The sequence below is a fragment of the Platalea leucorodia genome (genome assembly GCF_965183815.1).
Source record: "Platalea leucorodia genome assembly, chromosome: 10".
Taxonomy (NCBI): Eukaryota; Metazoa; Chordata; class Aves; order Pelecaniformes; family Threskiornithidae; genus Platalea; species Platalea leucorodia.
Genome location: NC_138832.1, coordinates 3,065,614 through 3,093,324, shown reverse-complemented (window position 1 = coordinate 3,093,324; position 27,711 = coordinate 3,065,614). Strand labels below are relative to the sequence as shown.

The window sequence follows — 27,711 nt, the reverse complement described above, 5'->3', positions numbered from 1 at the left end:
ATTTAATCAATTAATACTTGCACTTGTATGTCATCTCAGGTTTGTATTATAAATGTTTCAGTGCAGGAACGTATCTTCGCTTTTGAGATTGCATCTACCCTTGAGACTATTTGGTTAAAAGGAAAAACCAGAACTAAAGTGGAAGTTAAATTTGACTTAATCTGAGTTATCTTTGAGTCTATTAAAATATAGATTCCCTTGAACCACATATTTCATACACAGAATTTATTCAGTGCAACTTATATTTAATGTCTGATTAAAACCTCTGTATTATTTTTTTTTTACATCAGTGGGATAATTGGATTCCAGAATTCACGGTAGAATTCTTTGCAATACAGAATTATGTTTTAAAATTGATTTTGTACTTCTTGTGCCGGGTTGTTCCTGACCAGTCTTTCTTACTGGACAGCTAAAAAATCAATACGCTTCCCATTTTGGTTCCTAAGGTAACTTATTTTCACTGTTTTCTAAGGTTATACAGGTAATATATTCATTTAACAGTATAAAGGTTCCTGCAATAGGTATGGCTAAATGATGCCTTGATTTTCCTCAACCCAAAAGCAGCCCAAAAACATAACTGATGTCTCACAGTGAAATGTAACACTGAGCAGAGTCTTCTCAATGAGCTCATCTCTCCAAATATATCAACTCTCAGCAGCCTGTATTTCTACTATTTTATCTGTCACAGTTGCTGTAATTTCTTAAGTAAAATCATTCATGGAGTAAACTGTAAGTACTCCCTGATTTGATAATTTGACGTGACTCTGTTGATCTTGTTTCATGCATTGTCTTCTTAGATTTGTCAGGCTGGAAAAATACGAAAAAAGCCCCAGACAGCTTAAGAGTTGACAAGTGAACCATGGCAATTTATGCCCTCTTTGCATGTGCATCTACTTCATGCACTTAATGGGATTTTTTTTTTCTCCCCGCAGTGGATGATAGACAAAAAAGTTCACTGCTTCTGTAGCAAATAAATTACCCTTCTGGTAACAAATGAAATAGCGTCTTATGGTATAAATACAGTTGTGTATCACAGAGAATACGCACACAATAACTTTATGATAGACTACAATTTCAGATAAAACCAATAATAAACCCTAAGGAAATCTACCAAAACAGTCGCAGAACTCACTCAGCTGGAACTTCGCTTGCCGATTTCCAAACACATTTCCAAACACGTTTGTGGCAGCACTAACACCGCTTAGGCAAATCAGAAAGGAATAGTCATTGGTATGTCAAGCTTGGAGTTTCAAGCTGATACTTAAAGGAATCTATTAAGATGACAATAAGATCTTTTCTTCATTAGTCAAATGTGGATACCAGATTCCACCCTACTGTAACCTTGTCCTATCGGATTTACCGTATTACTCTGGATAATTCACCAAACTTTCTGGGCATCCACTTAAAGGCGAGTACTGGCTGCTGCATGCACCTACCGCTTCCTACGCTGGCTGGGACATTGCCTGTGCTTCAGCACCTGCAACCACGTCGTACTCTCCAGAGTGTCTTTCTACCATTCTTATGAAAGTACGGGTAAGGGATGAAAAGCTGTAAAAGTGAATCCAAGCCAGGATTTCTTAACATTTAATGCATGCTGTAATTTTACTCAGTTATTCAAGCTTTTACCCTAGCTTTCAGCCAATGATTGGCCCAAAAGAAAGCTTTGGAGAAATGAAACGTTCTTTATGAGCAAAAGAACTGAGTTTAGTATGGCCTGAAAAGGTATGGGGGGATGTTGGGTTTTAGAGGGGATTTTTTTTTTTTTAAGAGATGGGATGATTTATTGTGAAATTATGTAATTCTAATTCCACATACTCTTAAAGAAATCATATCAAATAGGCCTAACAATACTGTTAAATACCCAGCTTATTTAATTAAGTATATTACTTACTTATAATACTAAAAACTTCAGATTTTGCAGTGTTAATCTAGTTTCTCCAGCATAACATCATAATATATGACTGTAATGCGCGTTCATTCATCACGGAGAGGTACAGCACTGCAATCACAAAATCTGCTATATTAAATGCAGTTGAACTCTTTGACTCCCAGGAGAACTATACCAATTCACAATGGTATTATTTACAGCAGAATTTGATTAAGTTAATTTTGTAATTTAAACTAGTACAGAAAGTCAATGCAAATCCTAACCCTTGAGCGTTAGGGATAAATTTACACCTGAATGCTAATTTGGATTGTGTATTGGATAATTGCAATTGTGTATTATAAATTCCTTTGAACTCCTTTAGTGTAATGCTACAAGCCAGTGGTTCTCAAACTGTATTAAGGGGGAAATGGTAGTTCACAAGTCTAGGCAAGTAGTCTATAAGTCGCAGAAAGAAGGAGTTATGTGGCTAGCCAAAAAAAGGGGGATTTTGAAGACTTGCAGCTCTGTACTAGTACTTCCTGGCGCAGTATTTTGCCCAGACGGAGCACCGTAGCTCTGCTATTGCACTGTTCGCTCCCATGTACATCATGGTTTCATCCAGCCTCTGGGGCTTGCAGCCAATTCTGATCCGAAAACTGTTTTACTTGTGCTGCAACTTATGAGCTTTTATGTGAGAACAATAAATTGGAGGACAGAAGTGGCCTTGGGCATGGACTACTTCTCCTGGATTTGAAACAAGTTTATAGGACCATAAAGGAAGAAGGGGAAAACCTGCCGTTTATGTTTACTTACACCACCATTGGGATTCTCCCTTTCAGGGATTTCTATTTGAAAAGTACCCTTCATGGCCTGCAGAATTATCTCCTTGCTTTTCATCGGGTAAGGGACTGAGCAGTAAGAGCTCTTTAATAACTTACTTGGCTCTGTTTGTTAAAGAGCTGTTAAATTAGGACAGGCAGATCTGACATGATTGCTCTCCTGCTCACTTCTCCAGAACTCTTGTTTAAAAGAGGTAATGTCTAATAGGGGCGTACGTCTGAAATTTTTAGTTGCCGAGATCTTTTCTTAGGTGTTAGCTTATTTGTAAGTGAAGATTGAAAGTAAATTAAAACTGTAAAAGATGCATTAATACTGGCCCATCATCTGATTTGGCCAAGATCTGTCAAGGAGACTAACACGCCCCAAATTTACGGAAGACAGCTGAATGAACTTTAGAAATAAACAGGATGATTTAGGGAAAGCCTTGGGTAACTCACTTGGTTATATTCCATACATGAAAATACAAAGGATATGCACCCTGAAATTTGCTTATAATCGATAGAGATTTAATTCAGAATACTTCAATTTTCACACAGTTTCTTTTTAAGGAAAATAGTGTGTTAGAATATTTCAGGTCTTTACTTGGAAAATTTTGGGAGTGACCCCTACGAAATCAATCATCGTTCTGTTTCAGTGGGTAGCAGATATTTTTTATATTTTTGAAGAAATGCAAAAGATTTATGGGAGTTATTAAAATTGCAAAGTTAACCCAGTTATTCAAATCAAATGTGATCAAATTATTCAGCCTAAAACAGGAACTTTTTTTTAATTTAATATTTGGAGTCCATGAGGAGATTGTAAATGCACTGCACTGCATACTTCCATCAATAAAGTAGATATTGTAAAACAACTGCATATTAAATTCAATGCTAATTTCCTTGAGAGTATTAAAGCCATAAACAGGTTATGCATGGTATGGCAATAGATGAAGCACTTCTGGGAAATAAGGCCTTTAACAAGCTTGGAGTACCCCGTGACCGTGGCAAGCAAAAGATGAGCTCATCAATTTCATTATTAATTCATTTCTAAGAACACAACTATGCTCATGTAAGACCTGACAAAACAGCATGAGCATTAATTTTGCAAACCAAAGTGTCTGCACCATGCAACGCAGCAGGCAAAATCCAGCTGCAACTGAGTAACTCTATCTGCTACATACAAATCAATTACTACCCGTTGGTATACAATTCTTTCAACAGCAATGCAGTATTAAAGGCAGATTGAAATATTCTGGAGTGGAAAAAAGTTATTAAACGGTGAATCTGAAGTAAGAAACTGTAAAAACAGCTGTTAAAATAAAAGCTGGTGGTAAATGCAGTGGAAGAATGGGCATACTTTCCCCACATAGCAAATAAAGAAATACTATGTTCTTCTCCATATTAGAACTCCTTTACTTTTCAGCCTGAAAGATTTACCCTTCTGTCAGCATAGAAAATCCATTGAAATTTTGTGGTGACAGCAGGAGTGAGACATACCATGCAGAGTATTTGCCTTATTTCCTCAGATTACATGGTTAGCAATTTGCTGGGAAGACAGAGATTTGTGAAATTAGTATTTTAAGTGCATTTTTCATCTATGAATCTTGCTATGAATCTATGAATCATTTCAAATTTCACACAGGATATCTGGGAGAAGTAATTCCAGGAAGCATGTAAAGGCTGCAGGGGATGCCCAGGGACTTTACAGAGGTAGCATAGTAATCCATCATTCGGGCTGGGGGGTGAATTACAATTACTCTACAGGAACAGCATTTCTGCAGGAAAAATACTGCAGAAAAATACTTCAAGAGAAAGTTCACCCTTTGTCTTTTCTCACGGGAAGCAGACCCAAAACTCCAGGAAAAAGGCTCTCATAAATTCCAAACTAACATGGCAGTACGATATGAAAATACATCCTGGCACCTTTCCAACTGTTACTCTCCACGAAGGCTATAAACTGTCATAAAGACAGCCTCCTTGGCTCCCCAGAGTAGAAAAATCAATGAATATTGTAAGAGCAGTTTATTGAATGTGTGTCAAGACTTCCTGGTTTCCTTGAGTCAGAATTTTTTATGGTATAATAGAAAGATATGATCAATGGCACTTCAACAAATCATAGCTATCAAAGCAGCTAAAATCAAGGGAGAAACCATGCATAGTTAAAAATAGCAGAAGATCCTCCCTTCAGTTTTGGAGCAAACAAATCTCAGTCACGTTCTATAACTGAACAATGGAACATTATTAACATTGGAAAAATATTTTTCAGCAGATTTATATCCCAAACATAACAGCTAGCCACGGCAAGGTGCTCCTGAGAACTGAACCTCATCCTCATCAGTGGATGATGAACTAGCCTGAACTGTTGCAATACAGCCAGTCTTATACATCAATACAGTATTTCTTGAAGGGCCGTGTAAACCACAGAATATAAATGTTCAGTTTAAAAATAATTTTTAGACATTAGTATTCCAAAGAAAAAAGTCCAGCTGTATCCTGAGACGGTTGCATCTTTCTAAGTCTGCGAACAGGAAGAACTAATGAAATCTCAAAGTTTCAGCAGCCTACGCCAGAAAAGATTTAAGAGTTCAAAGTATGGTAACGTTGTCCCATGTGTCCTTGCTTTTTACCTCAGCTGGGAATAAACAAATTACTGAAGTAACAGGAGGAGGTAGAACATTTGACTCTGCCTTTGGGGATCAAAGGTACCTCCCCACCTTTATCTAACCTCTGCCTTCATCACTGAGTCACAAAATAGAAGCACGGAGTAATTTAGGTTAGAAGACACGTCAGGAGGTCATCTGTTCCCACACCCCACCCACGGCAGGGCCAGCTTTAATGTTGGATCAGGTTGTTCAGGGCCTTGTCCAGTCAAGTTTTGAACGCCCTCCCAGCACATCCAAGGACACTTAAAAACACACAGCAATGCCAACAATTTAACTTTGCTAGCCTCTGTTCCTTGTTGGGACAGTGATACAATGAATAAAATAAATTACTACTGGTTTTTGTTGTTGTTTTTTTTTCCTTAGGGGGAGAGAGAGTTGGTTTTTATTTTTATTTTTCTTTCAAATTCTGGCATGAAAAATAAATGCATCTCATTAGTTCAATACCATTCCTGTTAGAAAATTACTTCAGATTGCTTTTCTCTGGTTTTCGATCATGTCACATTACTGGGGATTGTCAGTAGAGCTAACTTTAAAATATCTTATCCCATCATGTGGGTATTCTGTTAAGTATGAGCTTTGGTACGTATGCATTGTTTTTATATACCAGAAACTTTTATCCCACATTAATAGTTCTAGCCTTGATCAACAAAAAATTAGAAGCGTGATAAACTTTATGCCCATTAACAAACAAAAATTCTAATGAACGTACATGAGACCAACAAAACTAACTTTCCTAACACACCTTTGCAGAACTGCGGCATGTGGCACGACAGAAAATTTCAGCAAAGCAAGCCACACAATGTAATGTATGTACTAAAATTAATGGAGGACTGAGGACACTATCAATCAGCATTACATCATGCTCCAAGAGTATATTTCTATGCGAGATGAAATATTATTTTCAATTATTGGAGTACCATGATAAAGAGGAAACATAACTTACCTATTCATTTCTTCAAGGCAGTCTGTTGCAAAGTAGAAGCTCTTTATTTTGGGGTGGCATGCTTTGAAGGCACTATAAAATAAGCACAAAGAATAAAAAAAAATACCTTTTCTTTCAAACAGTTTGTCTACAAATAGGCAAGACTGACAGGCTCTATGGTTCTTCGGCATGTTACAGGTTTCATAGGCATTTTGCATCTTCACTCTGAATCTTGCTGGATAAACTTAAGAGATGGATTCCTACTGATCTGATCACATCTACATTTGTGAACCTAACTGGTACTTTGTAAACATTTCAAAAGCCCTTGAACGTCTTAGAAATGTAAATCTTTTCAATAACCAGTGACGTTATACATCTAAGAACTTCTTGGGTGAATTTGAAAATCTTATTGAGTATATTTAAGTAAGTATTAGTCATATTCCAAAGATCTCTAAAGGAATAAGAGTTTGATCCCTCCACCTCTTCTCACATATTTAGATGACTGTGGTTTGTGTCCTGCTCAAAGAAATATAGAGGGCTGCCAACTTATGTGTTATAACTGTCTCATATCTTTATTGTCACTCTGATTCTGAGGATATACATGAATATATCCAGAATTTTATTTTATTTTATGTTAATAAATGAGAAGGAATATAAAGATGAATAACCATCCTCTAATTGCATTCAACTGGAGATGACATTAAAAATGCAGCACTCTCAAATTCTCTTTACTTAGTCATAAGACTGTAAGATCTCTAGAATAAGCTTAAATAAATTAATGTTTCCTAAATTTAATACAATTTTTTTTTAATCCTTAATTATAATTTTCATTCCATTTGAGCTTAAGGGAAACATATGGAAAGATCTAGGGAATAAAAGTGGCAGGTTTGCTTTGTTTGGAAGTAGATCATAATAAAGAAGTTCCTTAAATAGTCTTAACTCTTCAAGTAGTCAGTTCTAATTCCAGCAATTGCTTTGTCAAGTTACCCTAAACCCAAACGTATCCCAGGTACTTTTCATCTTAATCTACTCATCTTTTCTGTATTTTTTCTGCCATCACTGTGAGTCATTAATAGCTAAAGTTTCTTCATCTGCCACCTAGCAAATAACAGAGTTGCCAATATTTAGACTTAAACCTTATATTTATTGTTACATTATAGTTCATGGTCAGTGTGATGTAGCTCACTAATTTTTTTTGTTGCACGGTCTGTTCTCACAGGTAGCTTTTGATTCAAGAACTCATAGTTGTGGGTTGTTTGTTTGTTTGTTTGTTTTCCCTGGGCTGATTTTAAATTTATGTAAAGGTTAATTTATAGAGTGAAGTTCTTTGAAAAGTGCAAGTGAAATTAGACATCACTGGTATAGTTCCAAAAGCATATCACAACAGGTTTAACATAATTTTAAAAGTCTGTACTGTTTCACTTGTGTAACTAGTACAATATCAGTAGTATAGTATGCTATATTCTGGGCTACTCTGACCTGAGGTACTGAACAGTTGCGTGACAAAAGGCAGCTGTAAGAATGACATTGCTCTGTGCATTGCTAATATTCTTTCTCCTTCCTCAACTGTCAATTCCTTCACCAGCCCCTTGGCCAGTGTGATTCAATTCGATATTACTGATTTTGTGAGGCAAGGTCTGGTTCTCGCTTTAGACTGGCTATATACAGACGTCACTACATTGCATCGTAGTCTGCGCAGCCTACATGCATGAGATAATAATCAAGCTCAAAATCTTACAGCATGGATGATTCTAGTTCACATAAAAATGCTTTTTATTAATGCTTTTATATGGTATAATCCCTAAGCTCCCCCTCAGTTGAGCAGTTACTTGAAAACTGCTAAGAACAATAATCATACCTTTAACAATTTTTTTGTGTGAATATAATTAAAAGGAGTGTTGCTGTCAGGGAAACCACAAACTCAGAGCATTAAAGACTATTACTTTGATTAGTTGGCAAACGTTTAAAAAACCCACACTATCATTCATAACATTTACGTTAAAATACTGACATTTATATGGTAATTACCAGATATAAGAATTAGATTAGAAATCATACATGTGGCATTATGAAAAACCTGTGATGCAGGGTTCCTGCTATTAATAGCTTAAATGCAAATGACTGCTTTATTAATTACTGTGATTTACTGCAGTTTTCAGAGACAAAAATAAAAGCTGAAGCAGCTTCACTTGGGCACACTGATTTTCTTATATATATTACTAACACAAATGCACACAGTAACAGGCTTTCCTAACAAAAGTTCTACAGAAGAATGGATAACAGCAGAGTTGTATTCATGTGCAGTTTCCCTTTTCGTGAGATTAGGAGTATATTAAGGGTAAGTTTACCTTTGCACAGAGGGTTATCATAAAACATCTTCATTCCATAAAAGAGATTTGAGAGGTATTTAAGTATTGTTTTGGCATCCGGACATTGATAATTTCAACTGCATATCCCCATCTCCCCAGCTACTTGTATTTTGCAAATGAAAATAGTGAGTATATGAGAAATCCCGGAGAGGGAGGAAGCTTTTCTGATGCCCACTAGATGGCATAGGCTTGTTAATTATACGTACTGAATTTTAAGATTTGAATGCAAGAGATTTTGATCATTATATAAATATAGCTTTAAGTATATGTATATATACTATTGTATATATGTATATATACATTTAAATGTATGATTTCTTTTAGCCAATTAGTATAATACAGTTTTAGTGTCAAATATTCTTAGTCTCCTACTTCTTAATGCAGAACTTTTTACTCCCCTTATGCTGGCTGACTAGCAGCAACTCCAACTGCTCTAGCAGAACAGATGATACCTGTCTGCAAATAAGAAATGTGAAATAGTTTTGCGTATGTCCTTATGCACTCACACATATATTAGAGTGGCACATTACGCGCTGTTAATTACACAGTAGTTAACAAATACTATACCTTCTTACCGGAGTTCCTTACAGAACTTAATTTTTAATACTCGAAATAGAAAGTCATTACTAAACAAATACTCTTGCATTGTTATACTATTTAAGCATGATATGCTATTTTCACGGATGTATTTTTTGCTGCAATGTCAGCACTCTGTTTCGTGTTGGTCTGAACTCTGTGCAACGTCTCCACCTTCTAGTGTTCCATTTGCCCAACCGTCTTCCACTTCTGAGATTTTAGTATTGGCTCGAATTGGAGAGGATTATGTGGTGGATCTAGAGGTTCTAATCCTCTTGATTAATCCTGTTAGAATATCACATGATGGAGTTTCTGCTTGTAAATAGGATTATTTTCCTAGACAGGAAATTTACATACATAAAAGCATTAAAATGACAATATTGGGGTTTCAAAGTCAACCTTTTAAAAGTTAGAATAAGTCAGAGTTAGTGTGATAAACAACTTCAGTTTGGCTCCACTGTCCTCTTGTAATGTGATACAATCTATGATTATGTATTTGAATATTATATTCTCACAGGCACCCTACCTCAATTCAGGTACAGAGCGGACTTGCTAGAGAGGTGAATCAGGATTGCGCCACAGATAAGGCTACTTTCTGTAGGAATCCTGCCGCAGTTGTTATGGAATTTGTGAATATGTCATAAAATGCAGAGAGCAAGATTTTTTTTGAAGGATAAAGCAGTTAAATGCTGCGGGTCTTCCTGCTTACGGAAAGGAGTTCTCACATGCTAAGTCACAGCAAACAGACTTAATAATTGGTTACTACATGAATGTTCCTCAATATCTTTTTGTCTGATATTCTGATCGTTTACTGAAATGGAGAGCACTTACAGCCGCAATAATGTATTGTACTGTTATATATTTACATACTCTGAAGAAAACAGGTCTTTACTCTTATGAAATGAAGATCTCAATTCTGTGGAAACTTGTGATTTAAATGTTTTGCAGTTCTGTTTCTGGGCTGCAAAATGTGACAATAAAACCACCTTCATCTCCCAGAAGTGTCACAAAGATTATTATTAGAGAAGCATTTAGATACACTAGCATTAAGAACTGCAGAAAAGTCTCCAGGGAAATAATTCTAGATCTATAGACAAATATGAATAATGCAGAAGAACGATACCTATATTTTTTACCTTTGGATTGTTTTGGAGGCCCAAAACTGGACGCAATAATCTAGATGTAGTGTATTGAGCACCAAGTAAAAGGGAATAACCACTTCCGTCGTCTGTTGGCTGCACTCCAGTTACCACAGCCCAGGAAGCTGTTAGTCTTCTTTCCTGTGGGGGCCTGCTGGTGGCTCACCTTTGGTTTGCTCTCTACCAAGACTGTCAAGTTCATTTCGGAAGAAGTAATAAAAATTACTGAAACTGTAGCAACCCTTAAGGTATAACTTCATGTCTACCTATGCTATATCAATGACATTTATATAGAATTCTGACTACACAGTTTCAATATGAAGTGCCAACAGTATGGCATATGCTCTCATAAATTTAAGACCTAGATTTGTATTAATTATGCAATGAAAATTTTCACTAGGTGGAGATTTTTGAAAGTTCAGGCAAAGCACTAGTTAACAATGATTAATTATGTACGTAGTTCCATTAATCTTTAGTCTTGTGGATCACCTTTATCACGGGGCATTGTAATTATCAGTATCTTTGAAAATAACATGATATTCATGTCATGCCACATCACACAAACTTAAATAAGATTTCTAATACAGTATGATCATGCAGGTGTTGCCTAAAAGCAGCGGAAAGTTTTTCAGTGTCAACGCAAGAAACCTCTTCTCACAGGGACAAGGTCATTCTACATCCAAATATAGCCTGGAGAGCTAAACCAGTCTGAGATAATGCCATGATTCGTATAATAATCAGGGTACCTTCATTAAATGCATTAGTGAGGCAAATCATCAAACCATACAGAGTAATGCATTCAATTATTATATATTCTTGTGAAAGCTTTCTTAAGGCTATTTTGTTCCATGTGTACTATGGACATCAGTAACGGTCATTCTATAAAACAGCATTCTCCATCTCAAACAACAGTGGAAAAGGCAAATCTAGTAATTATTCTAGTAAGACTTCAAGTTCTTTTGTTCAATAAGGTTTGAACATTTCACATTGATGGCTCTGAAAATAACAGAAATTTGAGGGGAAATCCAAGCTGAGTCCCAAAATGTTCTTAGTTTTGCTTTTGAGAGAGCTGAAAGAAAACTAACAGTGTGATTTTAGCTGGACTTCTTTAAGCATTAAAATACTAAGTGTACTTTTCAGGCAATTTTGATTTGAAAACAGATGAACCTACCAAAAAGAAAAAAAAGAGGAAAGAACTATGTTTCTTGCCCCTGTCCTTATTAACTGTCAAGGTAACTGTTTTACTAGCTTTTGCATTAATGTTGAAATGGACTCAATCATATAGAAGTGAGTAAGAACACAACCAGATTTATATTTTCAGATTTCCAGCTTGCAATGAATTCTAGGTTACATTCCAGCACCTACTAAAACCCCGCTATTAAATGAAAAAGACAAAGTGGAAAGAAGTGAGAACTGATCCTGTGAAATTTGTCTTTCACTAGCTTTCTGAAAAGGAGGCAAGAAAATCCAAACTGAAACATTTCCCTCTAGTCTAGCAGAGAGAATAACGGAGCGTGATACAGAATTGTTCCAGAATATGCTGGGTCAAAATGGGTCACCAATGCAAATTTTTGCGTTTATTTGCAAAAAGAATGCAGAAGAATCCAACCACAGAAGTTGTCCCTAGGCTCACCAGGACTGTTAGCTCTTCAGTGGAATCAGGCAATGGCAATCGTGCTCAGTCCCGTCCTCGGTAAGACAACGCAGAAGAGGACAGGTAAGTGCTTTAGCAGTGCACTTACAGAAGCTGTGGGTTAAAGCTGGCTGTAGCACAAGCAGCGCCCTCCAGTCACATATGCCAGATATACTGAAATGTAAGTGCGCGTCACACTGGATTTGCTTTCTCTGCAGTTTTTAATGGAGCAGGTAAACCAGTGGCAAATGTAAGGTGTAGTTTTTAGGATGGGGGAAATATATAAATGATAGTGCATGAAGGAAGAAATCAAAGGGAAATTCAGCTCAGCGAACAAAGGGAATACTTTCAACGTCTTCATTATACTTTTACCTCTGGACCTACCTCTTTCTGAAAGGATTCAAAGCCTGAAGGTACACAGTTTTCAGCAGCGTGAAAAGTTTTAGTTAATCGGACTTTTCCCTGTGTATATACCCTACAGAAATGGTTCTCTAAGAAGTGTTCTGAGGAAATGTGTTCTAACGCTTAGAGCAAAGCTCTGGAAGCTATTTCTAGCTGTGCACAATGACCTTCTGTTTGATCTTGGTTAATTCACTGAAATTTGTTAAGTGTTTTATATTCTAACAAAGGGGTATTATTTTTCCTGTATTTTTGTTCAATATCATTATTAATATCTACTAATTCCTCAGAGGAATTTATAGTGCTCAGTTCATGTTTAATTTCTGCAGTGATACCCTCAGCTGAAAGGAGTTATAGAAGTATAAATGCACTGCCTCCTAATTCTCAGACAGGCAGTAATAATACCTCCAGACAAGAACAAGCAATTGAAGAGGTTTCATTTTCTGATGAGCAGTCTCTATTGTAATTCATATCTTCAGTATTTTTATTGTACACGTGTTCATAGGTGTAGGACTTGTATTCCTCAGACCAAAACTGCATTTAGTCATTGGGAAAGTACAACAAAAATTCAGGATACTTAGTTATAACTAGGAAAGCTTTAGCAAGAGCGTATCTTTAAGGCTATTCTATGTAGCTCCTCATGATGGGACGTTTTAAAAATCCAGGTGCAGCATACAGAAGAGACATGCAAATAATTCAGGAGATACCGGCAAAGCGCTAGTCTCAAAGCATTAGACTTGTTCTCTTAAACTTGCTGTTTGTCAGCTATGAAATCCAATGCCAACACTGCTGGCAAACAATTCCCAATGAGTGTCTGTTATTAAATATGCCTTAAGTGTGGCAAAGCTTAGCATATGCTTTTTACTGGGAGCATAATGCAGCAGTAGCAATATGCACATAAGCAATAATGCAATGTTCGTTTTACATATGGAACCTAAATATTTTAGCAGTTGAGAATAACACAATATTGGGTACGTAAGCTTCCTCCATAAAGGAGAAAATGGAGATTATATTCACCATCCCTTGCTATGATATTTTTAATGGTATTTCCTATGGTAATTGCTTCTTGCACACTTGATTCTTATCAAGATGACCATACTGAACCTAAGAAAGTTTTATCTCTTGCCTAACATATTCATTGGGTTTTGCTTTAGTTATTTAACTGAAGTTGTAACTGGGCTATCTGGAAAGCTGACCAAGGAGTTATCCAATTCTTTGTAAAACAGTTTATGGAATTTACATTACGTTTTATCTTTTATAATAAAAAGAAACACTAAGGCTTAACTGGATCTATTATGTATTATTTGCAGATTTCAAGGTTTTCTGTGCAACTTGCTTCTCTGGGCTTTGCAAATTTTCAGTGCTATACATAGTATACTTCCGAGAGCGATCCTTCAATTTATAAACATAATTGACACATTACTTACTGTTTCCTTCTGCATTCAATGGCTCTATCTATCCGGAACTCAGGTAAACTAATGAATCCTTCTGCTTTTTCATCCTATCAAAAGAGAAGAGAAAGTGATGGTGAAGAAGAACGTAGAGTTAATGAAGAGAGGAGTGAGCACTAGCCATTGGGGTCTTATGCTAAGAACAACCATCCAGTCAATTGAAATACTGAACAGATTTTCCCCATAATGTTTTTACTTAAAAAAAATTTATTTACTGCATCATACAATGTCCATAACTTTTATGAAGTAACTAAACTGACAGTTTCTTAAGGGAGCTGCAGTCCTCCTAATTCCCCATTGCTGAAGATTACAGAAAACCTTTCAGCACCAGATACAGCACCTAAAACAGCATTCCAGACATCAACTACAGAGAAGAATTCTCTGTTTCTTCATCATATAGTCTACATTTTAAAACTGTGTTGTGGATGCCTCCTTTTAAAGTCACGATTGTGCAGACCATCTGTCCTGCTAATAATAATTGAGGAAGTTCCTACAGCGAGCTCACCAGTGATTAAATGGAAAAGTAATAACTAGAAAGTATCTCTTGTCACCTTTTGCTTCTTTTGAAGTAATTTACCAGGAAAAGCAAGGAGACATATTAACACCAGTCAGATTTTTGAAAAGTATTAGCAAGTGTACTATGAGTTATGGCTTGGCTGTAAACAACAGACTGAAAATCAGTGGGAAACATAATGACTCCCACCTTGCTTGTGACAATGTCAAACAAACAAAATGTACAACACAAAACCTGAAGGCTTTTACCATCCACAGCCTGAAACAATACTGGTTTGGGCTGATGAGAAAATACTAAAACTGAGGATAATTATGCTAGTAAAATTGTCCTCTTGAAGAAAATGGAAAGTATGTACTAAAATATCAGTAATCAAAGCAGGCTGTATGCAGACAGTTTAGATCAGGCACTGAGGCTCAATGCATGCGAATGGAAGAATAGCAGTCTAACGCTTTTTGGCTTCTCCCCTCCATTATTTTTTCCTACATATATGCAGATTGCACAAGTGTAAGCCCAGTGGTTTTCAATAACATTTTGCCAAGAACAGCGTTTTACACATGAGAAACTGCAAACTCCAGACTAATTCAGCAAAAAGCGAGGAACATCTATATAAGAATAACTTTCAGATAAAAAGATCTACAAATTCAGATTTTCACATCTGCTTCACATAATGCTTAACTAACATGAGTGGTTACACTGTATATATCTCCCCACACAACTGAAACTAAGGAGTGAACACGGTGTTAGTCCAAATAAATAGTATCTGTGGAAAAGTATTAACTGCTGACATACTCATTTCTTTAAGAGTGCCATGAACATCTGCTATATTATTAAGCTTGGACGTGGACTTTGGAGACTTTAAAAAATAATTTCAACTGAAATATTTCCAGCTAGAGTGACCCAGACCTGGCAATTAAAGTGGCAGTTCACTAACAAATCCTACCATGTAGTAAAAATAGACTTTATTCAAAAGAATTATAAAGCTTAAGGTTTAATTTTGGCTTCCTCCAAACACAGAGTATACTTACATTCTGGTTTGTGTACCAGTACAAGGACGAATCCTTCAAAATAAACCAGTACTTTTTCCATTTCTGTGTGAAATAACCTTTGGCATCCTTTTTCTTCCACAGCCAGCCTTCACAGTCTCCGTGCCCCAAGTCTTTGCAGGAAATCCGTCTTCTGCTCCCACCCGTTAGAGAGCTCCCTGAGAAGGCGACAATAGTGTGAGACACCTCACTGAACGAAAGAGTGGAAGAACTATTCTTCTCAAGATAAACACACTACTAATTTTTAATGATGATACAGTTCAAAATCCTTCAAGCCAAATCCTCTCCAGTTTCAAGGAGAGAAGATTGAATGAACAATTTCCAAATTCAACAGTGCTCTGCAATTTTGGTTTAAGCATGAATGCAAAATAAAAAGAGCCTGTTTTATGTAATGGTTTATTTAATCTGTAGAGGGTTCATTCCTCTTAGGGCTGTGTTTTTATCTGATTAAGACGGGCATCATCATTCCAAAGTAAAACTGTATTCATTTAGCCCTCACTCTGAAACTCAGAGTATGACATAACCTGTATACAGATGTAAACACTACTTCTGCATAGCTTCTGTTACTATTTTAGCAATAGAAGGCCTGTCAAATTCTGGGAATTTTGAAACTCAATTTTTATAGTCAGTATTTATAGTCAATAAAAAAGAAAGATCATCCACTTCCATAAAAATGCACATGCTTACATTTCTTCTGTCTTGAATTTAACCGAACAACAATATTTTAACTTCACTGCATCCCATTTAAAGGCACAGCACCAGGAAGAGTGGGTTTTTTGTCGTTGTTATTTCAATACATCCTAATTGAAAGGCTTAAAATTTTAGCGTGCCTTGTAAATATCAATAAGAACAGTTTTTTTCCTTAATTATGGTATCATTTTTCCTGAAAAAGACTCTGTAGGAAATTTCCTTAAAATATTGGACATTTTTCTGTGAAAAATCAAGTTTATATTGCTACAAGAATTGTATTTGTCCAACAGCTGTGAAACAGTGAAGAGATTTAGGTAACATCAAAGCACCATCCTTTGTTCTGCAACATTCCACAACCAAGTTCTTAACATTTTGCTCTTTTTAGAATAAGATACTGTGCTGTGTCCTGGTCAGGTTTAGAAGTATTAAAAACGTATAGTGCAATAAAAGGAAAATTTTCATAGGAAGGCGACTAAACCAACAAACAGAATAAAGCAACCTCACGGGCCACATACTTTCATAGAAATTTATTATGCTGTAACTATTTTTCATATGTTCATTGTTTTAACAGTCTCAAATAGGCCATGAATGGATAAAGAAACAGAGCAGAAGGAAATGGCAAAATATGCAGATACTACCTTTCTTCTACTTAAGTCAGAGGAAATTTTACCACTGAGTCTAGCAATATTATACCTTATAACACATTTATTTGGTATTTTAATTTGGTATTTTACTTTGGTGTTTACTATCAAATTTAAAAATATTTGAATTAAGTTGAACTTTGGCATTTGACCCAGATCACTTGTTATCAGAGAAGATGTCTCATTTTCTAGTTTCAAAACGTTAACTCAAATAAGTTACCTTTTGACCATTTTCTGCTTTTTACCCTGAGGGAAGCGTAATGGAATGACTGTAAGGAAAAAAAATTTTTTTGAAAAACCAATGCAGGTAATAGTAACATGAAACATCTGGCATTCACTACCATCTCCACGGTTATCTTAGGGTTAGTTATCATAGGATCAGTTATCATATGATCTCATTTTTGTCTTACTACTGTTATAAACACCATAAAGAAAACAACACAGTGCTAAATCTGTGAATTAAACCCCCATTTTTTTTCAGTTATTCATTGCAATTGCAATAAAACCATTAATGATTCTTTGCATGAACAGTTATGCAGTAGTTTGAAAGCTTAGAATATAAACTCACGTGAGTGACCTAACAAAACGAATGATACTTGAAGTTTGTTGTAAGCATACAAGAGATAGTTATACAAATATTTGTTCAAAAACATATATCCGCCACAATCATTATACAGTTAATGTGTAAAGTCATGTGTTCAAGGACATGTTGAAGTCATGTTCTTTAATTGTTTCCAACCATAGGAAACGATTAAGTTTGTTAGGTTGGTAGGCTGACAGAATAAGTCTGAGGAGAAAAAAAAAAATTCTTTCTTTTGTGGCTGCATTGTAAAATCATTACAGATTCTTAAGAAAAACCTAAAAACATTTCACTATTTAAACCTTTTAAAAACAGGGATACTAATCAAAAGATGGTAAGGATTTACGTCAAACATGTAAATGCTAGGGGAAAAATTACAGGTCAACACAATGAAGTAGCTGCCTGATCGGTAACTGCTGCCGCTGTTACCAGCCGAAAAACCAGCAGACATTCACAGCGCGATAAACCAGCCGATCCAGGCAAAGGGTAGCATAGAAAGGGCCATCTTTTTAATCTTCTCGATTTTTCCTTTGTGACAGATACCACTCAGCTCAGCAGAGGGCCTAGAGGAAGGGCGCCTGTCACTGACGGGGATATCTGCATGCTATCTTAACTAGTGGTGTGACTACAGATAATTACCATCTCCCGCAGATCATCTGACTGCTCACCCTCCCTTACAGCAGCTCCTCACCATGCGGTCAGAAAGCAACCACATGCTACAACAGTCCTTATTAATAACTGTGGTACAACATGTTAAATAAGTGTTTAAATGTCGCAATATTAAAACAACTGAGGATTATAATTAAAATAAAAAACTGTTTAAATTCATATTTAGGATAACAAAGGATTACAGCTCAAGCACTATATAAAAGCAACAGCTGAAAACAGGACTCCAACTGCCGGAGAGGCAAAGTTTTATTTTAAGTAAAAGCAGAGGAGGGGGGAGTTGTTTTGCACATGCACAGACCTATTTGTAACCCTTCTGCAATTTAGCCAGTTTACAGCGTTGAACAGCATGAACGTTCTCTCGTGACTTGCAGAAATCAGCAATTCTTGACTCCTGAGAGAGCTGGCTCAGAGCACACCAGCTTTCTGGGTTCTGTTTATCCCAGGCTGTCCTCCCAGCCAGTCACACTACATGAATGCTTCGCGAAAATATTGTAATTCTGACAGGTGACAAGCTCTGTAAGTGTATATGCATTGTAACCCCGTAAGAGAGTATATATTCTCCATTTACTTGACAGCTGCAAGTTTATCTCTGTTTTGAGCACTAGAGAAGACAAAGATTAATGCTTGCTCCTGTGCTACAGGAAACATAGTAAAAACAGTCAGAAAATGAAAAAACAAAAGTAAGTCTGTGAGAAAGTATTAAAGATGCACCGCAATATTGTTTTTTTTAAATGATGTATTGTAAGCCACAGCAGCAGTACTGGTCAGTCATACTGTGCCAACTGGAGTTCTGTGGTGACTGTGACTGAAACAGTCTGTTCAATGTTCCTCTTTCTGCATAGAAACACATTAGGAAACAGCAGGTATCTGTTCCTGAAAAAGAGATCACCAAATTTGTCCACAAGTTGGGCTAAAAAATAGAGTGATGAAATAAAACCCTATAATTAAATTACAGTTTTCATATGTGATTAAATTTAAAGAACTGCAAGAAAAATGGAGAAACTGGTGCATATATGCATTAGGATACTCACCAGAAACTGGTATGCATCATTCCATATAAAAGTTTTAAAAATAATGAAATAAAAGCACAACAAATCAAGGAGAGCTGAAAATATCAGCTCTCCTAAAAACAAAAGTTAATTAGTCTTACTATGTTTTGTTTATGCACACATACAATGTATTCAAGGCAAGAAAACTAAAGAAAGTGAAAGGTTTGCAATAGCTTGGGAATCAGTACTTAATTAGCACTGCTAACTTACAAAAGTCAAGCTTCATATTCTGAAAGATAAAGGAACTACTATATAATTAACTTTGTGGTAAACACTGTAAGAAAACAGTCAGAACTTGCAACTTCAAAATGACTCAGAGTTGCTATGGGAAACAGACAGATTATATGAGAACATGCTGTGGTTGCCAGCATTTAAGTTCTCATCTCAAAACCTCAACACAAAGTAGAGTGTTAAACAAAATGCACGCCTTCCCACCCAAACCCAACAAGAAGCACACCATGGGGAAAAAGAAAAAAGGTGTTAGAACTGAATCTGTGCTACATGAAGCTAAATTAATGGGACCTCAAAATAATTGCAGTGTAGTAGTAGGAATGCTGTCACAGAATCACCAAATGAAAAGTTATGCTATGTTTAAAAAATGCCCTGGAGACTAGAGATTCACTTACCTGTCCGCACGAAGGGATCCAAGCCTATTAATGCAAACCTGGTTGCATGCCTCTCTGCTGTTTTGAGCCTTAGGAGTTTTTAAGGAAAACCATTAACAAGTTCCAAACACAGCCATCAGTGCATTCACTAGCAAAGCGCACAAATCATAGCGCACATAGTGCTGATTTCCTCAGATTATGTGTATCAGATTATCTGCAGTACCAGGATCCCTGGGAACAGCCACAGGTCCAAGTGTTTTCCAGTGGCGGCAGCAGGCAAGGTAGGGATTGGCAGATAGAGGCAGCGTATCAATAAACCCAACTGCAGGTTTTCACAAACTGCAGAAAACTTAGTCATGCATCTTCCGCTATTGCCACTGGTCTTTAGCCTCACTTTGTAAATATTTGGGAGGTAGAATGACATTTAGCAACTCTCAAAAGTTATTTAGCATCTACTTAGTGAAAAAAGTGCTAAGTCAGAATGAAGAAATAGGCATTCTGTAAATGAAGGTTCTGTTGTTTGTCCTTTGTATGAAATATTTTTCAAAATACTAAAAAATAAAAAATGACGTCTAGATATTTTCCACTGAAGACCTTCAAAATTGGTACCACAAAAATCTTTGAAAATCTTAATCCCATATCTCCCTATCATAGTATTCATACTATTTAAATATTTTAAGAGGTTTTAAAATTTTCTTTTCCTCCAGGGCAACCTTCCCTCCAGAGGTCCCTTCCAACCTAGACATTTCTATGATTCTCCTCCCAAAACTAGTACATACCTTAGAACGCACGCTGAGGTTCCTACTAAACTTAACTAAAAGTGCTGCACACACACTGACCTGCTGTGGTTGCAGTAGCTACTTTCCTGAATATGGAAATTATTCCTAGCTTTTTATTTTCAGATATTTCATGATATAGACAAATGTCAAGGTTTGTGATACCTTAAGTATCTTTTAAAAATATGACAATGAATTGAACTGTTAGGGATTTTTTGGTTTTTAAAGTACATTTATAAATCATTACCTTCCTCATGGATGTGCTTCCTTGACGGTCAATGGCAGAACTAGCATATCTAGGACAGAGAGGAAGAAAGATGTCAAATAACTACAGCAAAGAAATAATCTGAATAAGTAGTGCATATACACACGCACTCTATGCATTTCCAAATGTATACTTACAGATGTAATCATGTTTCAGAATTATTCAAAATGTAGCACTTAAAACAGGAGGCCCTTTGGAAATTTAACCATTGTTTTCAATGAACAGTGTTAATGTTATTAAGAAACACAGAATCATTCTTAATATTCTGACTGAAGAACACATAATTCATCCAGGAATATCTAGTTCTGATTCAATCACTGGCCTAAAAATGCTCAACCCTGATCAGCTAAGATTCACAAACAACCAACACAATTCCTCCCTCCTAGGGACTGAGTCTTAGGACATATAAATCATTGGTTCTTTGTTGCAGGGCTGACTCGTATTTGTGCATTTTTTTCAGCATCAACCACATTTAACACAGGTGTAGTGGATTCATAGTGTCCAGACTAAAATGGGAAAGAATAAGTATTTTTAAACAGGAAGAAGGTAGAAATACAAATAAAGAATTTAGCAATTTTGTTTTAAGAGTAATTTGCATTTTAAAATGTAACAGCTTACAGATATGTATTTGAACTGATATTCTGATCTTTAGGAAAGATACACGCTCCATATTTTGCAAAGTTGGTTCCTTCACATGTCATTACAGAATCAAATCAAGAATAACCCAAATTGCTTAGTAAGTGTCTTCCTTTGAGCTAATTTTTGGGTATCTTAACTTTAGCAATATGTAAGCACGTGTATAAACACCCAGACATTAATAAGCGTGTAACTGTTAGGCCAAATTTGACATGACTGTCAGATATGTTTGCCAGGTACAGAGAAAGTCTAATATCTTCTTCTGTTCTGTTCTTTCCCCACCACCTCCTCTTTCATATTCTGGGAGCACTTAAAAACAGGAAATTGATAAAGACCACAGCTATTTAGCAGTTAACTAGAAAATTTAAATAATCAGAAAAACAGTAGTATTTTTGCAGTACTGCTATCCTAACAGTAGCTTCTTGGCTGGCAAACACGGAATGCAAGCTACATTTGCTATTGGAAGGAAGTGTGGTGACCCTTTTCTGTGGGCCTAGAAACAATCCCGTTGTAAAGAACAGAACCTCTTAGCAACCAAAGGAACACCAAGTAAACTTTCCCAAACTAACTTTGATGTAGGCTCCAACTGCTGCTACAGCTTAGTTGTTATGCTTTTTAACATCGATATCCCTGTGTTAGGGAAACTGGCATACTGCTCGTTTCGCAGAAAGGCTATTGCAGAGCGCAGTGTGGGGTTCCAAACCCCTGGAGAAGGTCCAGGCAAAGTTTCCCTTTTCTGAGGATGGGTGATCAGTGCCCTGACACAGCGCTACTGCGAAACATTTTAAGTTAGAAAGGAAAAAGCCTGCAAGAGTCCCTGTTCCATAGGCCTGTTTGTGAATTTTTCACTTACTAAGGGGACATTGTCTGCATACCTTTCTCGTATAAATACCATGCATACAATAATTTGTCTCTACATACTTAGTAGCAGTTTTATTCCTAAATCCTTTTGAAACACTACGATAGTGAAGGCTGTTAGGTAGGTACAGACATAGCAGTGGTCCTCCAAAATTTTTAATAGCGTACAGTTCTGATTCCTTAGCATCAAAGAGAAAAGCAACTCATCTAACTGTCTCTCAGGGCAACTGAGGGCAATGCTGTGGAGGTTTATAAACTCAGGAGTGTTCTGAAGAGAGTAAATAGGGAATAAATATTCAATGTTTCCTTGAATAAAGGGGCTATATAAGTTACATAAAATTAGCAGTTAGCTTCTTTTGTTTTGAATCTTCATTCGTTAACAAACACAATTAAAATTTTTGGTATTCACAGCATCCTGCAGTGAAGAGTTCCATAACATTTTGCTACAGGATGCCACGGATACCAAAAATTTACACAGACTTAAAATGCAAAAATACTTTCTATGGTATCTGAGCTTTCTCCTGGAGTTCTCTAAAGGCTAGAGAACAAAGCAGGAAAGCATCACCAGATGCTTTTCTAACACAAACAGTATTGGCTGTTGATGGAAACAGGACACTGAATCAGGGTCAGCTTCTTCTGATCTGGCACAGCAATTCTTCGACACACAATTTCCCTTCATGTTTTCAAAAGTAAGAAAATGGACAAATGGGAAAACCTTAAAAATGTGAATGCTTTTGCATATGTTGTACGAATAGAAAAGGAGTGCAAGAATGGGAAAGGAATTGAGGGGAAAAACTAAAAAGGAATAAAAGGATTGTGGACATTTTTAATGTATTCCCAAACTCTCTTGGTCATAATAATAATCAATGTCTTAAATCAGCAAGACAGGAAGTGGCATTTTCTCATTTGAAGATTTCCACTGTTATGAGAAATCAAATTTACCAGTAGAAACAACTACTGCATTGTCAGTTAAAAGCATCTATCAGTCCTGAGTTAAGGGAAATTTCCAGACTGCACTGAAAAGATGGGATGCATAACATGAACATTAAAGTCATAAAAGTTAAGAGGCAAGACTTAGAAGTTCTGAGCTGTCTGTAGATTACAAGGATTGAAAGAAATGACTGAAAACCAAAAAAGTTCAACTTACAACATTTGGCAAAGGAACGGACAGACGCCCAAACCGCTGCAAGGCAGATTTTGTCATTAATGCTCCATTTCTGTCTGCCCAGGAGAATGCTATAACTGCACTTCAGTCCTGCTGGGCATTCCCCCCGACTGCTGCTCTGTTTCTTTAATCACGGCTTTGACCCATCTGGAAAGTGTCGGTTTCAATGCTGCCATTCTTTCTCTCAGCCAATATACAAGATGAATAATACATCTGTGTTTTTATCTGAAAAGTCCTTAGTCAAGTTTTATTTGCTTCCATGCAAACACAATAACGCACCTCCTTACAGTAATCACAGACTCTTACCAGCAAAAACGTTGTAAAGTTATAGGAGCAGTCTGCAACCAGGCTTTTGAAAGCTCTTCAAAATTTGGCATCTTATGAAACGTCAGGAATGGGTGTTCTAACGTACACTGAGCTTAATTTTTTTTATTTGGGAACAGTTTCCTACAGTCTGCAGTTGTTTGGTTTTGCTTTTTTTAAAGATTTTATGTCTATCAAATACTCCCTGAATCTAATTATTCCTCAAATATTCAGACCTACAGATCACAGAAGAAGAAATACTGATCTTTTCTTCTCTTTAGACAAGTAAATTATCTGTGTGAAAGTGGCAGAACCAATTAATTTAGACACAGAGGATCCCTAGTATGTTTTCTGTTCTGGTTGAAATACTCTGTCACATTTGGTTGAGTTATTCCTCACCTTTCTTTTTACAAGAACAGTTGTTACAGACGTGGAAGGGAAAAGAAGGAAGGGGGGGGAGGGAGGGAATGTGCCATGACAGTTGTAATGGCCTGGACTAATATTTCTCAAATCAATTAAAACAGGTGATCTTCTACTAAATGCTTGTTTTCTTATTGATGTATAATACTGTTTTTGAAACAAACTGCAGAATCTAGAAAAAGAAGGACCAACCACTTATAAGTAACTTATACCAATGTAAAAAAACAATAACAAATCAAACAATTATTTCGGGGTGTTTGCAGAAACATTCATTGCATCATATGACATGAAAAAGGCAGAATACCAAGCAAATACCCGAAAAGTTTAAATGAATTTTAATTTTGTAATAAAGCTCATTCTAAAATACTTATTCTATCATACAATTTTCCTCAAACGGATTTCTGAGGTATTCCTATTTGGCAGAAATATAAAGGACTTTAGCAATGTCTGTTCTGAGTTTTGATATGCTCTGCCTAGCTATGTGTCATATACTGAATTTCTATGGCTAGAAAGGTTGCCTCCCTCCTTAGCTATTCTTCAGAACTTTGACTAAATTATATGTTCAATCAGAATGATGATGCTGAACATAGAGCTAAAGCAGAAAGGTTAACAAGAATGAGCTAAAAAAAGATGGAAATGACTTTGACCTAGGTGGAAGCAAAACCCTGAGAATTTAAAGGACTCGAGTAGGTGTGGTAGCTTCCAACTCGCATCTTAAAGGACATGCAAATGAAGTGCAAGTCTAGTGATAAGATTTGCAATCAGGATTTCAAATGAGGAACTGTGTTGTATGGTTAGAAAATAGCAATAATGAATCTCTAGAAAACAAATTAGAATGGAAAGACCTAGAAATATGAGGGATAGCCGAAGTACTATATTCCAGTTTAATGGATTTGATAAAAGCTGTAAGAATCAGAATGTAAAGACATGCCTGGTGAAAGATTTCTTATGAATGCTGAGAATTGTCACCTACCAAATACTGAATATGTGAAACCACCCGTGTAGCTGCACTTTTGCTATCCGAGCAGTTATATCCATTGAAGAGCATCACCAGAATTCTGAGTATCCTGTATTTTCTATTCATACAAAAACCCCTCTTACAGCAAACAGAAGCGACTTGCTATTTCTTTGTGAAGCAAGTATCACTAAAGAAGCGCAACTGTGAATACCACCTCCATGTTGACACGCATTCCTCTTTTCCTTTTGAGGAATATGTTTTCGTTTTCTACCACAGAAAGATAACAACACATCCTTAATTGTCCCATAAACTCTAGTAAGGAAGAGTGTTTTAGCTTGCAAAATTTATAGAGTATCTACTGAAAACAAGGACTGATTTTAGCCAGCTGCATACAAATTAAACATCCCTTGATCACATAAGCAATGCTCAGAAAGAAGATCAAATAAAATGGCTCTCACCCATTATCAGTGCTCTTAATTATAACATCCCGGTTCTCTTTCTATTACCTTCAGGGTCAGTAAATCCATCACTAAATGAAAGTTATAACTGTGTCAGAACAGACTGATGTATCTTATTAGATTGCTATCATTTTGGCTTCTCCACAATACCAATAACAAACCCCAACGAGTGAATATAGTCTAGAAACAAGAATAATTACTTTGAGTGTTACCTACCTTCCACCTCATCTTTGGTATCTGTAATAGGTAAAATCTATATTGTTGACTTTTTTAAGCTCCTACTCTGGCAGTAATGAATGGGATTATAAACTAGAAGTAATATAAAACGATTCTAGTTATAACAAACCACTAATATATATTTACCATTGATTAAATAATAATTTTAGATACTAATCATTTCTTTGATTTGTATGTATGTATTTGACCAAACAGAGCAATCCAAACTTATCTTTTTACTGTTCCAATTTGCAATAATTTTTTAAACTATAAAAGTTTCCAGTAGGTAAAAAAAGAAGACTATTTGCCAGAACTTACTCCTGGAAGAGAGATACCCGGATATAAATTACTGGGTAGCGTATTTCACGTTCTGTCATGGCACAACACGCTCTGATCGTTCTGACTGGGGACCTATGGGGAATGTCCAAGCTGATGCACAGTCATAGACAGACTATTTTGAGAGCTTTTCTTGCTAAGTTCCCCGTAGGATGGCTCCTGTTTCATAAGGTTACGTAAATGTAGGATCTCAAGCACACAGCACAGATGATCAAGAGGTAATTTCAAAGCTCTTGGTTAAGCAGTATGGGCAACAGCAAAGTCTGCATTTGAAAATGTACTGTTAGTCCCTGCTGCCGCCTGGATACTTAGAAGCATATGGCGACTCTGAACACAGAGAGCCTGAGTAACAACTCTGTTGATCCACAGCAGCTATGAGCAACTAGAAAATGGCACCTATCATCCTGCTCTTTTTTACTTGGCAAATACTTGGGAGCTGTAAATTTCTAGATGCAAGGGGCATGCAAAGCTCTCTTCAACCTTCATGTCTCACATTCTGAATTACTTCAAGTGCAATCTGGTTGCAGCTCAGGGTCAAGGCCACCATAATTAACTTGAGAAAAAAAAAAAAAAAAACAAAAAACAACAAACCAACAACCAAAAAACCAAACCCAAGACATAGGCATATTAGAAAATATATCTGTGCAGAAAAGTATTGTAGGTACAATGTGAAATTTCCTTATGGCTGGTTCACAAGAACACATATGTAGCAATTTGGATTTATCTATCTGTTCACAGGAATGCATTTATAACCACCTTGCCTGGATTCATGACTTATGTTTAGGTTATTAGATCCTCCATAGCTCATGTAACGTATTCCTGTCACAAGAAGTAAATTCTTACTGCAGATTAAGTATTGAGTATTTTGTAGTGAGATTTGAAATCCCTTCTCAGTTCCATGCTGGCTCAGCTACTGGCTCCGAACTCTGCTACAGGCTAGTACTTCATACTTCAAGTATCAGCCAGCTAGCTCAGATGCACCTGTACTCTGCTACAGCCACTGCAAGACAGGTGTATCTGTACGTGCAAAGTTGACAAAACATGTCAAGACTGAAAGTTATTTTCAAAATATTTATCTTTTCTTACCTCTCCAGCAATAACCACAACTAAAAAAAATAAAATTTCCAAAGCATGCTGTTGTACACATGATTAAAACAATTTTTAAGCACTAATATTTACGAAGACAAAGCGTGTTATGAAAAAGAACCCGAGCAGCATTTTCACATGGAAACTAAGTGCAAATAGTCATAAACCCTGTTTATGCAACTAGCAGTTGTGCAATGCCCGAATGTTACAAATCTTTTCTGCCTTCTCTTTCCCTCGCAGGCCTGTGTGGTTAGCTAAGCAGAGCAAGATCTTCAAACCCAAGGTCTCTGTAATGATGTCATGGTTAGCTTACGCACGCATGTCTAGAATCCACAGAGGTCAAGGTTTCCTGTTACTAGAAAAAAAATGTCTCCTAAAGTAAAATGAAGATCAAAGGACACAGTGAAGCCTGCTAAGCATATAGTCAGATGTTTGTTTGCAAAAAAGGTGCAGCAGGGACTACGTTAGATACCTATAACCCCTTTCTCATTTGAGAAACAGTAACAAACAGGGTAAATTGCTTCCAGTAAAAAGGAAAACAAATCGGCTGCTTCTTAAGGAAGCGTTTAATTTAGCTTACCATCCTAAAACCTCAGAACACTCACA

At 36.4% G+C, this 27,711-nt stretch overlaps 1 protein-coding gene across 1 annotated transcript in view; it reads right to left on the bottom strand.

The window, feature by feature from the left end:
- Nucleotides 1-27,711, bottom strand: part of LOC309595686 (connector enhancer of kinase suppressor of ras 2-like) — a gene marked incomplete at its 5' end in the record, with an annotated part of 209,411 nt that overhangs the window by 9,093 nt on the left and 172,607 nt on the right. Inside the window, 5 exons of the mRNA XM_082322943.1 lie at nt 6,292-6,363; nt 13,814-13,887; nt 15,377-15,552; nt 16,946-16,994; nt 20,652-20,700. Coding sequence (XP_082179069.1) covers nt 6,292-6,363; nt 13,814-13,887; nt 15,377-15,552; nt 16,946-16,994; nt 20,652-20,700 — 420 coding nt within the window. The remainder of the gene's footprint in view (nt 1-6,291; nt 6,364-13,813; nt 13,888-15,376; nt 15,553-16,945; nt 16,995-20,651; nt 20,701-27,711) is intronic.